The sequence below is a fragment of the Clinocottus analis genome, unplaced genomic scaffold, assembly GCF_023055335.1.
Source record: "Clinocottus analis isolate CAN_PGR_092001 unplaced genomic scaffold, fCliAna1.0.p SCAF_6, whole genome shotgun sequence".
Taxonomy (NCBI): domain Eukaryota; kingdom Metazoa; phylum Chordata; class Actinopteri; order Perciformes; family Cottidae; genus Clinocottus; species Clinocottus analis.
The window spans coordinates 12,421,166-12,435,124 of record NW_027176218.1 but is presented as its reverse complement, the minus strand read 5'-3'; the positions used below and the strand labels follow the sequence as shown (position 1 = coordinate 12,435,124).

Genomic DNA, 13,959 nt, shown 5'->3' with positions numbered 1-13,959 from the left:
ATACTTTAAGGACAAGCAAACTGTTACTGATCGACACCATATGGACATGGTCCCAGGGGTAAGCGGGTGCATTTGTGTCGATTTGCTTGACATTGGTGGAAACAGACGACCAGACTTTATGGCACTTATTTTGTGGTGGTCAGCTTTTACCGCATGTGTCTTGCGTCTCGTGGTCGGTCGCTCAGTTGCTATTTTGGGGTCATGTATTCTGTCATCCATACTGCTCATCCAGCCGCAGGTGGGTGTGTGTGCGTGTGTTTGTGTGTGTGTGTGTGTGTGTGTGTGTGTGTGTGTGTTTGTGTGTGTGTGTGTGTGTGTGTGTGTGTGTTGGTGTCAGGGGAGCCCCTTGGGGAGAGGCAGGGCAGTCATTGCCCGTAGCAGCCCTGGGGCAGGGTATGGCCATCTAGGACACGTGTCTTGGGTCAAAGCCAAACCTTGCAGTGGCTTCCCTCACCCTGTGTCCTACAGTTCCCTCCCATCTCTCACATGTATCCCTCCCATCCACACTGCAGTATATTAACCTCCCTTTAAGCCGACTGCCCCCTGAACCTTTCGCCTGGTTAATTTTTTTTGCATATTCCTTTTTGCAATTTGTTTATCTGCATCCGGCTCTCTCTCATGTTGTCTCTGCATCTTTCTCTGTCTGGGTCTCTCTCTCTCTCTCTCTACCTCGGTATTTTGGCAAGGTTGTATTTCTTCATTAGCTGTGCTGTTGGGTGGGGGGAGTGGGGGAGTCCCAGGGGACGTCAGAGTACATTAATTCTCATCAGAAGGCGAACAGAGCAGAGTGGAGGCTGGGAGCTCTGAGCTGTGAATGGCACTGGGCAGCTGTCTGAGTCTACCACCACTCTATTACTGCACGTATGTCTTCAGGCATATAACACGCAGTAGCGCACACACGAGACACGCGCGCACATGTGCATAAATGCACAGACACACACTCAGACAATTCTGTGTGCAGACGCGCACACACACAGTTTTGTAAACACGTGGAGACAAACACACTCATACACACGCACAATAATGCTCCTGCAGCGTGTCATTGACAGGTGAAATGTAATCAGAGTCTTTTTCTTTTCCTTCTCTCGTTTCTCACTCCCTTGCTTTTAAGTGCTTTAGTCAGTGGCTTTCACGCTGCTTTGTGTTCCATTGACCCCGATTCTGCTTTAATTGCCTGTCCTTTGAAATGAAATTACCTGGATATTGATATTGTTGAATGCAGTGCAATTTCATTGGGATGTAATTGATGGAGGACAGCGTTGACAGAATGCCCCTAATACAATTTCTACTGAACGGCCCGTAATTAACACATGCAATTTATTTTCACCTGTGATTTCTTTTTTTAAACTGCATTTATCCGCTTTTAATTTCAAGCATATAGGTAGGCAATAGGTGTCTGTTTAAATACACGCATGGTTTGCATTATGGTGACCGAAACACAGTCAGATTGTTGTGTGTTGTTGTGTGCACACTTTCAGGTGTTCACTTCTGATGTGTGAGTTTGAATATGGATCAGGATGAGTGCTGTACACATATCCATATGTTTGCTGCCAGTGCCTCTTCTCCTGTAGCCAATAAAGTGCAGTGTTAATGACCAGTAGTCTGAGCCCAGCTCACACAGGCAATCTCTTCCTGCTGGCCCGCATTATAACGGAGGTCAGGGGTCATACCCAGGGGGGTTATTTAAAGTAAATATACAAACTGATGTCTCCCTGTTTGGTAGTTAACACCCTCGTTTGACCAGCGGTAAGATTGCACAGTGCACACATTGTTGTGTGAGGTCCTAATGTGGAAAGAGGGACTGTGGTACGCGGCAATAGGCCTATTAAAGACATTCATTAGACCTGCGCTTATGAGAGAGGGACTAACTGGTGGGCAGTTGAATTAACAGGCCTTTTACATTACAAACAGACTCACCAGAGTCCCATCTGAGCTGCGTGGGGGAAATCGCTCTGCTGGCCAGAGAAAAGTTGGTTATTGCAGTTTTTGATCACAAATATGTGATATACTTTGAGTGACATACTGAGGTTATTTTGTAGTGTAGGGTGACAAGAATTGCACCAACCAAATTTAAATATAAAGAGGTGACAAAAGGACCGGTTTAAAACGACGGCGAGAGTGAAAGGTTGAAAAGTTAGGTCAAGAGTTCATACCTGTGGTGTTATTGAGCAGCTTAAAGCCGGTAGATTGCTAACAGACCCAAGAGTTTTGCCTCGTACAGCACAATGTTACTGTACTTCACACTCTATTAGACAGGGGATCCCTGGGCCAAAAACAACCAACGTGTTTTTTTGTTTGAGAGCAGAACTTGACATCACAGCAACTGTGGTGTTTTACTCTTCTATCTCGTTTTATCATATTTAAGGGAAGGTCACAAAGGTAATTTATTTACATTTGTGTTTTACTTCTACCAAGCCATTAAGTTAGACGTCCTTACCTATTTTGTATTGTGGGTGAAAATTTCTGTTGATAATGTGCTGTGGTCGGCATTCTCCAAGTTGACTTGTGACTAGGTTTGTGCTCTTTAATGAACCTTGTGTGTTCGGAGGCCTGAAGGTGATCGTACAGTACACTCCTATGTAATAGCATGGGATGGCTCATTATAGCAAGGCATAACAATTCACACATTAATTTTCCAGCATCCAGTTTTTAATTAATCCAGTAGGCAGTCTTAAACACAGGGTACACAAATTGCCTTCGGCCTCATAATTAATTCTAATGGAAGAAATTAAAAATTGGTGGGGTGTGTTTGGATTGTTCGGCTGTGTTACTGTGGTTTCGAGCTCGCTGGAGCGACGCTGTCACCGACAAGGATCTCTCGCTGCCCTGACCAATCCGGCAATCTCCATTTACTGGCACGCGAGCAGGGAGTGTTAGTCACTCGCCCACACAAAGTCTGCAAGAATGGAAATGCATTGCGTGTCTGTGTTGAAGCACATGCTTTTTAAATGTATTTATTGGCCCCTGAATTAAGTCAGTTGTTTTTCATATCACGACTTGCGTGTGTATTTCCTTTGATTGTCTCTGTTCTGCTCAGCCTCTCTGAGTCGATGCGTTGGTGGGTTTGGTTACTCAGAGTAGTTACACAGAGCCTGTATCAACACCCATTACTTCCACCACCCTTGTGTGTTGAAACGGTTTGCGATTGCTTTTCAATGTGTTGTTGCTCTTGGATTCCAGCCAGCTGTATTCAGTATCTACAGTACCTGTCGAGCCACAGGGAGTTACACTAGAAACCTCTGTATCATATCAGCATTACTGATGCTCTGTCTCTGTAGACCTCTAAAGTCCACCACTCTGTGGAATAAGACACCCTGTTCCCTTTCTCTGCCCTCCCTTCTCACTGTTCCGTCTTCTTTTTTTAAAATGTCTTCTCTCTGTCTCTCCTTACCTCTTCTTCAGCCTAATATGATATAAAAATCCTCCTTTTATTCTGCTGTTTCTTCTTTGTTTTCACTTATAATCGATACCGAATCAAACACGTTTCATTTTCTGCCTTCCTCTTCCCACAGGCCCCTTCACATTCTGGTGTGTAATGCAGCAGTGTGCACGCAGCCCTGGAGCTTGTCGGAGGACGGCCTGGAGTCCACCTTCCAGACCTGCCATCTCGGTCACTTCCTGCTCGTCCAGTGCCTCGAGGATGTGCTGCGTAGCTCCGCCCCCGCCCGTGTTGTGGTGATATCTTCTGAGTCCCACAGGTAAAGACAGTAAACCGGTCACATAAAAAAAAAAAAGGTTGCCGATGTGTTAGTCCATCAGTACGCGCTCAAGAGAAGACTGTTAAAATGAGTCTTTGACTATTTTAAGAAATAATAAGCATTACCTGTGCATTTTTTAAGATAATAAAATGATATTCCAATGTTGTACACAAGTACAATCAGTAAACTTTAAGGTGCCGTGTGGAGTTTTCTTGAAAACAAATAAAATGTATGTTCATGTTCAGTATAGCCTTGAGAACACGTTGACTACATCCCCTTCCTCGTAAAACATTCTTTCCCGGTGATATCTAGTGAGCATGTGGGTGATTTTAGAGCTTACATTCTTTACATCCATGTTTACTTACTTCCAGTCTCCCCTCTCCTCCTTCTGGTGCATTGCTGCATCTTTGTGTGTGTTACTGACACCTGTAGATAAGTAGAATAGTGTGAAAACCTTTGGTAGCCCTGAGTAAAGAGTCATCCTTGCGGACATGTGCGTCTCTGTGTGCATGTACTTATTCTACCACCCACCGCCACACCAGATAGGATCTTTAAATGTAACACATTAAAGTTTCTTTTGATATTGATGAGTCACCTATGAAATAGATCTTTGCACAGCATTTTCTTATTTTTAAAAGGAAAAACGTCACTTTTATAGTTCACTTGTTACTCCCCTTATTTCCATGATTTCCAGAACAGTGCTGAAGAGCACCAGGAGTAAATGCCAGCAGTTGAACCAATGTGTGTGCAGAGGCTAAGACCTCACCCTCCCAAAGAAACACACCGGATGTTAATGGTTGTGTGAAATTTTAGCAGCGGCGCTCATAATTCTGCACAGGATGGTGCAAAAATGAATTTAGAGGGAACACACACACACCTGTTCCCCTTTAAAAAAAACTGCTTCATAGCACTTTAAGAGGAAAGATAAGACTCCACAGGGAACCTCTAACTCATGCAGAACTGGTCTTATGCAAGAATGGCAGACAAATTCAAAGCCATAATTACCTGGTCATTGAATCACAATGTATGTGGTTTCCTTTAAAATACCTCTTTCAGTTTGAGTGAATCTTGTTTTTAGCCTTCTCAAAATAGATCATCTAAGAGTCTTTTTTAAGATAACATATTTTTTACTGAGTGTCATACTTGGTTAAAAAACAAACTTTTGTAAGGAGAAAATGTCTTGGCCAAGCTGCTGTGATAACAGGTTCACATAATAGAAATTAACCCCCCCTGGCAGGTTGGAAATGTTGTTAAACGTGAGCGCCGCACAATGTTTCCCCCCTGCATTCCCAACATACAGTGTTAAATCATATTTAAGTCAACAACTCCTCAACTCCAGTCATGCAGTTAGAGCTGCTACATTGGCGACTTTTCACTACAAACTGATAGCTCAGACTTAATGCATATTGTCAAACATGACAGCCTCACTCACTGAAAACTCATTTCCCTGTACATGCCGTCACTGTGAATTAAACGTATCATCAACATGATGGATGGACTTATCAGCTAAAATTAACTTTGATCAAGTATCCGCTCCGTTCTGTCTGACCCCCTGACTCAGCCCCTTTCTCACTACTTTTCCCCTCTTCTGCCATCTATTGTTTTTCAAGTCTTATCTCTGTGTTAACTCCACTCCATAGGCTTCTCTTTTTCCTGTCATTCAGTAGTCAGGCATGATGTCGTGCAGTGATCTGTGAGCCCAAGCCCTGAGCCATGTGCTTCAGAGTCAGTGTGTGTGCGTTTGCTTGTGTGTGTGTGTGTGTGTGTGTGTGTGTGCGCGCGCGCGTGCACAACATTGATCCAGTCTTCAGTCAGTCAGACGGCCAAGCAGAGTGATTGATTGGAGCTCGGCAGAGTGACCTGAGACAAGGAGAACATACGCAGAGTTATTCTAGCAGATCAAACAGCGCCACTATTACAGGGGCCCTCGTATGAGTTATGTTATACAGACTGCCATGCATGAGAGGACAGCAGCAGCAGCAGAGGGGAAGGCTTGACACTCAGATTCACTTGGGGTCACACTGCTATTACATGTTGTAGGGAAAATAAGAGGAAGAGAGAGTAGGAAAAGCTTATCGAGAGAAAGCATGTCATGAAGGGAGTATTGACAGCATTTGATTGATGCAAGACTTGCCTACGAAGTATGAACAGTTAGGTCACACAAGTTCTGGTGGTGTGAAAACTGTCAGGCTGCGATTGAAACAGTGTGTGCCATATAAACATATTGAAAGGCCAAGAATGGTCAGATATTCTCCTCACTCTTTGCCCTACAGCTTCCTCTCTCTCCTTCTCGGCCTCCCCAACATATACTCTCACCTTTCCTCCTCTCCTCTACAAGCAGCAGTGGCTTTAACCCCTTCAAAGAGGGCTTATGCAAGACTAGAGAGAGTCAGTTACACACTGACACGGACTAGAGGGAGGGGAAGAAGGAGCGAAAATAGACAATATCTCATATTGCATCTTCCATTCTGTCCACCTCATTCCAGACCTATATTACATCTATTGAAGTTGCTCCCTTTTTTGTTTGTGGTATTTTCAGTATCCGATGATTTCCCGCTTATTCACTTAGCCTCCCCTCACAAGCAGTGTGTGACCCCTGACCTGGCAGCATATTGTATTCCCTAAGCTCCTTGTCTGCTGGTAAAGCATTGACCTATAAGGGACAGGGCTCGGCGAGATGGACACACAGGGAATGGCTGGACACTTTATCAGTTTCCACCACAGGGGCTTAGCGTGGAATTGGCCCAATACAGGTTTACTTTGCCCTCGTATGGCATCTGATCTGGTCAAACAAGAGGTGATGATATCCTTCATAACATTACCTCTGAGAGATCTAAGGTGCAGCTCTGGCTCCATACGAGATATTGTGGCTCATCAAAATCTCTATATTTTTTTATGCAGGTTTTTTGTGAAGCATCTGACAGGATAATTAATTGATTACAATTTCACTGTAAAACCACATCCAGCTGTAACCAGGCACAACTTCAGTATAACATGTGAACACATTTTGGAGGAAGAAAAATGCATTTGGTGCTCAAGCAATTGATTTATCAACCCCTACTTGCTAAAGTAGTTATGAAGTTGCAGCACATGAAATGAAAAGCCTGCAGATGTTGTAATTTAGCCAAGCAAGGATGTTGCGGAAGGCGACAGTAAACAAGAGGCAGCGAGCTTGTAAAATCACAACAAGAAATCCAGGTGACATTTTGATTGGTTGTTTTCTAATGACTGGATTAATATGTAGGCTGTGTTCCACCGGTTTGGAGCCTATGTCTCTTTCTCCCACACATACACAAACACACACGACACACAGGGAGTGCAGTTTTTGCGCCCGTGTATTGTGATGTTATTGCGTGACTGCATAATAACACAACGAGTGGTGTAATGTTTAAGGGGCCTTGTCAAACATCTGGAGTTTAACAGCTCTGTCGCAGGCAATTAAAGAACATCATGTCACGTCTTTGATTTGTATGCAGCCTGCACCACACATCTGTCAGTAGAAAGCACACACACACACACACACACACACACACACACACACACTAACACACACACACACACACACACACTAACACACACACACACACACACACACACACACTAACACACGCACACACTAACACACTCTCTCTCTAACTACTCTTGTCTGGACTATGTTTCAGGTTCACAGACCTGTTGGACTCGTGTGCCAAAGTGGACTTGGCCCTGCTGTCACCCCAAAAGAAGGACTACTGGTCCATGCTGGCTTACAACCGAGCCAAACTCTGCAACATTCTCTTCAGCAACGAGCTCCACCGCCGCCTCTCGCCTCACGGTGTCACCTCCAACGCAGTGCATCCTGGGAACATGATGTACACCTCCATTCACCGGAGCTGGTGGCTGATGACCTTTCTCTTCTCCCTCGCCAGACCTTTCACCAAGTCCATGGTAAGAGACAAAATCAGTTTGACGTGTCATACAACATCGTGACTTCACATACGGTAGCTCGACCTGACTGATGGCTGCAGATGTTTTATTTTTTTTTATATTCCTACAGATATAAATTACCACAAGAATGGATTAATTAGGAGTTGCTCTACGTTATAATGTTTCTCTCTGGAAAGCAAGTCAGTGAATTCACCAACCTGTATTACTAACTTCGTGTTCTGGCTCTGATGTGTCCTTTACTCAGCCTATATATTTGTCTTGGCACGTTCCTGGGAGAGAGGAGAGGAAAAGGATGGAGAGGGGTTGATCTGCTGAGTGCTGAAGGCTCACGGAGAGAGTCTGGATTTCACAGATAGAGAGATAGTCTGCGGTTTGTTTTCCTCTTCCTCCTGTCACTGTTTATTTAACTCTGTGAGGCAGTTTCCCTATCCTCTCACAAGGGTAGGCGATATTCCAGATCCTGTATACCGCAACGATCAGGTTACAGTAAATGCACTGCACAAACTCAAGTCTCCACTCCTATGCAGGCATGTACTCAAGAGTACTAACATAATAAGCTCTTTGTCAAATATATTTGACCATTTACCTCATCCCCATCAGGAGAAAGTATTACCAGATATTTTCTGATGCAATATCTTAAGTTCTGAGTCACATTAGCAGGCTGACTCAACTACTACAGTAAATGCCTAATGTCCTCACAGGAGGGGGGGGGGCTTTTGAGAAATACAAAGAGAGGAGGCCAGGTGCTGTGCCAGAGGGACCTGTGTTATGTTTGATCTGTTTACAGGTTTAATTTTGAACAGTAAAACTAGATCCCCTCAGAGAATTGACTGCCTCGTGTGACGGTGGTGGGAGTTAGCGTGACCCTGGGAGCTATCAGCTCCCATAGGGTCTCCCTTTTGGCAAACTGGTTCCAGTTGAGTGGTGCAAAAGGGTCCCAAGATGGTGCAGGAGATCCAGCTGCATCTCTACACAACACCTTCTCCTTTTTAGGAGTTTGAGAGACGGGAGCTCGTCAGGTGTAGGGATACTGAGCAGTACCAGTTCCTCTGATTTGAGTGGGGCCTCTATTCATCTGTGTTTTAATGCCTTTGCACTTAAAACAATGCACTTCATGCACTTTTTTCTCATAGTCTCTTCTTGTGGTCACATGCGGGGCATGGGGACTTTATAGTGGTGCTGTGGGTGTACTTTGCGTTTTATCTGGGCAATGATAGAGAACGCCATGGAGAGTGGTGATTGGGAGGAACAGCCTGCTTGATCTGTGTTTTTTTAATATTGGACTTATTGTTATATTTACACCCAAATTATGATGTGAATCTGGTGAAGCATTTTTCATTTGATACAACATCTGAGGTGGACATCTGTAGCTCATGAGGATGAGTGGCCGCCCTGCAACCACAAGGTAGCTGGTTTGATCCACAGTCAGTCTCCCCATAGTTTGCAAAATGTCCCTGAGCAAGACAATGAACCCTAAATTGCTCTCCGGGCGTTTCAGTAGGGCAGCCCACTCCTCCTTGAATACTAAGGATGGGTCAAAATGCACAGAATACATTTGCCCACTGTGGGACTAATAAGGGATTATTCCTATTCCTAAAGTAACTATTTCTGTCAATGGCATCCAATTAGATCATAACATATAAAAACTGCTAAAGTTTCCTCTCAATGAGCTCTATAGTGCAGCGCCGAGTGAGAAGCGTGTGAGGTTAAATCTGGTGAGGGTGTATGCTAAATGACTATATGGAAGTGCTCTTCGCCCATGTGTGCACTTATAAGGTGACGTTAGGTGCCTGAGGTTAACATTCTCACACACCTTGGATATGAACGATAAAATCCAACACTATGATTTATCTTAGTCTATATTGTGTCCTCTGCTCTGTAAGGCTTTTCAATTGATAGCGCCTCTCTACCCTTTAGGCTCCATGGCCTCCTAATATATGCTTTAGTTTGACTATTAAATCTTCCCATTAGCTACTCTTCGTACTTTATCAATTTAGTGTTTTCACTGAAGGGAAAGTGTGATGTGTTGAAAGGCAGCGTGTTGGAGTTTTAGTGAAGCGTTATTCTGATCCATCATGTCTGACAGACACAAGGCCTCGGGCCGTCATTTGTCTCCCCTCTTTCTGACATAGGATGAGAGATGAGAGGATCTGCTCCTCAGCACCTTTCGCAAAATGCCAAGCTGAACATTTCCTCAATTGACTATTTCTATCACAAAACACTCTTTTCCCCCTCCCTCCATTACCTTCTGTTGCACTTGTCTTCACATTTTTTCTTTACTTGCTGTCTTGTTTCTATCTTCAAAAGCGGAACGTGTCAATTTTAGCCAGACCCAAATTTGTTAAACAAGCTTTTTAGTCAGATTTAAAAGTGTACCCTGAAGTGGATGACTGTATTTTTTTGTGTGTCTCAGAGAAGGGTGTGTAACGTTTTGGATGTGAGCGCACAGATGCAATTAGCAGAGCGGCTGCTCCTCCAGAATGGCGCTGTGGCTTTTCCACACGTGGTTAATTAAACGTAGTGTGGATGTTAGTAAATATTAAAGGACAAAGGTAGAGCTAGTAATTAAATTCTGGTGTGCTGACACAGCAATTAGCTAAAACTCATGTCTGATAAAGACCACACACAGACACACAGCCAAACACACAGACACACACAGATAGAGAGGCACACCCTTAAGCTGAGCATTTGCTCTTATTTAAATCTGGGGTTGATAAGGCCCCTGAAAGTGTATCCTCTTTAACACCCCACTCCTCACTCCTTCTGCCCCCACATTAAGGGCTTAATAAAACAGTGATATTATTTCAGTTATTGGTTGCAGGGATATGAAGATGGTATCGCTTTAATTGCTTGCGTACGCTTGCGGGATCCATGGAGATTGTTCTGGGATGCAAACATAAGCAGAATGTCGACTCCAAAAAACAATCACAAAGCCCCTGTGTGTGTTCTCGTGCAAATAACCAGCCTCTCATTTAAAACACAGGTTTGATTTATAGGAGCACAGGTGGAGTGATATACAGTTGCTCTACACAAGAAGAAACACACAAATGGACATACACACATAGACATGCACACACATTAATTCACAATATGTAGACTACTGAAACACCCGGAGCTACATGTGTTTCTAAATCTTTATTTTGATTGTTGTAGTAAATGAGAGAAAATGTCACGTCAGGACATAATCTCCACATTTGGTCATCCAATGTCGTCCAATCATGTCAATGCTTCCCTCCTACGTTACTTGTGCTTCCTGCTCTCTTATTTTATCAGCTCCTCACTTTTACCCCTAACTTTTATCTTTGCATTTTGCTCGTGTTTTACCAAAATACATTTTGACTTCCTCAACTTTGCAGCCTTTGTGTTGTAGATTCTACTTAAGGGAAAGAAACTTCTCTATTAGCAGAGAGCACAGCCCACTCTGCAATTGATGTATAGAGCTGATTCTATTTTGCTGAGTTGAGAAAGGCATCTATAAAGAGCCATGACATTTTAATCAGCCAAACTATCTCTCACTAACATCATGTTCCCCTCCCCGTGCCTTGATCTACTTATCAGAGATTGAGCGACCAGGCCTGTAACTCCTGTTTCTTTAATTCAGCGTGTTTAGAGTGGGAGTTTTTCTTGTGTCCTTTGGTGTGATTATCAGCATTGAATTATCTGGACTGCAGTGGTGTGTACTGCAAGTGTATTTGCCCAGATTTACCGTGTGTGTGTGTGTGTGTGTGTGTGTGTGTCTGTGTGTGTGTGTGTGTGTGTGTGTGTGTGTGTGTGTGTGTGTGTGTGTGTGTGAGCGTGCGTGTGTTTTCGAGAGCGAGACGAAGGCAAAACACAGCCGTTATCACAGTTCTGTTTAATGCTCAAAACTTGATGGACATAGATTTTGTTTGATTTATTTGATCTAGGATAGTATTTCAGGATATGAATTTTGGACCTTTGACTATGAACATACAGTATATGCTCTAATATTTATTAGACAGTACACTTTGAATCAAAACTCAAGCTGAACACACATTTACCCAGCGCAGAATGAATTTCAGTGACTGTTGCAGTTATTAGTTGGGCTGTAACCTTTGTGAAGTTGTCACCGTCTTGTCACGCTGTAACGCTGACCCTGTGACATTTTGTTGACTGACTGATTGCTCCCTCAAGATCAGTGTACCCTCCGGCTCTGAGCAGCTGTGCTCAGCCTATACTCATCTAATCTATACCTTAACTATAGACACAGACAGTGCTGAGCTGCATGGAGATCAGTGTGGGTAGTAGCTCCAGTATCTCATCATCCACTATAATACATAAAAGATGGGAGGGAGATTTTGTGGGTACAGGCCTAAGAGGCTCCCACTGGTCCAATCAGACATCTTAGTTCCCCGAGGGGCCGGTTTCATCAGGGCTCTCGTCTAGTCCCATGCTTCTTAGCGTTTTAGCATGATTATTTTACCCAGGATCCTGCCTCGGGCACCAGGCCACCTTTTTACATATGCACGGGCTGAACTTTTGACCAAGCACCAGCAGTCAGGACTGTATTAGAGGAGCGGTTGTTCAGTCAGGAGTAGTGGGACCGCCAGAGCCTCCTCTGCTGAGCCTTGCCTACTGCGTCCAGGAGCTCTCTCCTGTATCTCGGGGGCTAACACCAGAGACGGGTCCTGCAATGGAGACGTCAGCATTAACATACAACAGACGCACGGCGAGGTTGGGGTGTACGTGAGCACAGCAGACACTTTTACCTCAGTGTTCTTTATCAGCTTCTTTCTTGCAGACAGACATAAGGTCAGGTGCTCTTAGTCTAGTGATCTAGTGTAGCACACAGACGCTTTGGCTCTGCTGCACACCCAGGCAACCTGAGTGTGTATGTGTGCTCTGGTGGTGTGTGTGGTGCTCAACCATGTGGAAAGAAAGAGGAGCAGAGGTCCCAATCTCCCCGCCAGCCCCCCTTCTCCTCTGTGGGGTTAGATGAGCTGCCAGGTCCTTGTAATAGAGTCCTCTTGGATGATTAGGAGCTACACAGGAGGGGGGTCAGCTCCAGCCTGACTGGAGACGCTGTGTAGGTTTCTCCTCAGTGGCGGAGGCAGAATATTACAAATTATGCCAATTGGTATGAGGTTTGCATACTCTGAGTGGACCTCTTTGATGATGCACCAATATCCTTTTAGAGGCCATGCTTTAGAACATATTTGAGGAACTAGATATAATGAACGTGATTTTCCAGCCAGACATTCCCTGCTGTGCTCCTGCACTGAATGGGAGACAGACAGACAGACAGACAGGGAGGGAGACAGACGGAGGGAGAGAAAGATGTGTGGGGATGGACAAAAGCATACAATCCCATTCGGCTGTATTGACGTGCGTGTTCCTGCCCAATCCTGTTGCTGGGATTATTGTCCACGGAGATACCATTTCATTAAAGAAAACACACACACACATGCTCAGACACACACACGCACACAGTGGGTGAACAGAGATGGCCTGGGGCCTGGTTATGTGGTCCATTGCACAGGGAAACTGTGTAAATGGTTTATTGTGGATGAGTTGATGTGATGGAGAGCGTGTCTGGATCAATAAAGACCAATCAAATGCTGACAGTCTGCTACTGTATGCAGTCAGTCATTCACCCCTCCTGCCTGCGTACAGTTATACAACATGAGTGTGAAGGAGGTATGAACAATATCCGTGTTGAAAGCAGAAGGAGTTGAAGAAAATCCTTTTTCAAAAGCTTGTGTGGCTGCTTCATATTTTACTTGTTGATGAGGTTTATTTTTTTCATACATTTTTGCAGAGTGCACATCAGTTTCACCTCTTCAAGAGATGTCTTTCTGTGACAGACTTTGACAGTTTTGTTGGTGAAGAAACAATAGTTAAAGCCTCAACCACATCCTCCCAGCTCTTCCAGCTCCAGATACCTCAGGGAGGCCATTAGGACGTCTCCCCAGCCCCCGTTGTCTGAGTCTGGGCTGAGTCTGAGCTGAGACTGGGCTAAATTACCCCAGAGCCACAGGTCAGAGCCAGCAAGACCCTCATTGCCAAGGGACTCTCTCTCTCTAATATAAGGGATCAGAACAGGCCAAAGAGCCAGAAACCGACCTGGCCAGAGAGACATCCTTACTCACTTACCCTCTACTCTTCCACGTTGCCTCCTTCGCCCTCCATCTCTCTTACCTTTAGAGCTTCAGAGCTTTTTCTCCTGTGACCCCCCACCTTGGCGAACACAAATACACACACACACACACACACACACACACACACACACACACACACACACACACACACACACACACACACCACTCCCTTTCCTCTTTGTTGTGACATGGAGCTGATGGACTATTTTTCAAATTGA

The 13,959-nt window shown here is 44.5% G+C and overlaps 1 protein-coding gene across 1 annotated transcript in view; it reads left to right on the top strand.

The window, feature by feature from the left end:
* wwox (WW domain containing oxidoreductase) overlaps nt 1–13,959 on the top strand; it is a 123,956-nt gene that overhangs the window by 34,472 nt on the left and 75,525 nt on the right. Inside the window, exons 7-8 of the mRNA XM_068603316.1 lie at nt 3,513–3,698; nt 7,361–7,625. Coding sequence (XP_068459417.1) covers nt 3,513–3,698; nt 7,361–7,625 — 451 coding nt within the window. The remainder of the gene's footprint in view (nt 1–3,512; nt 3,699–7,360; nt 7,626–13,959) is intronic.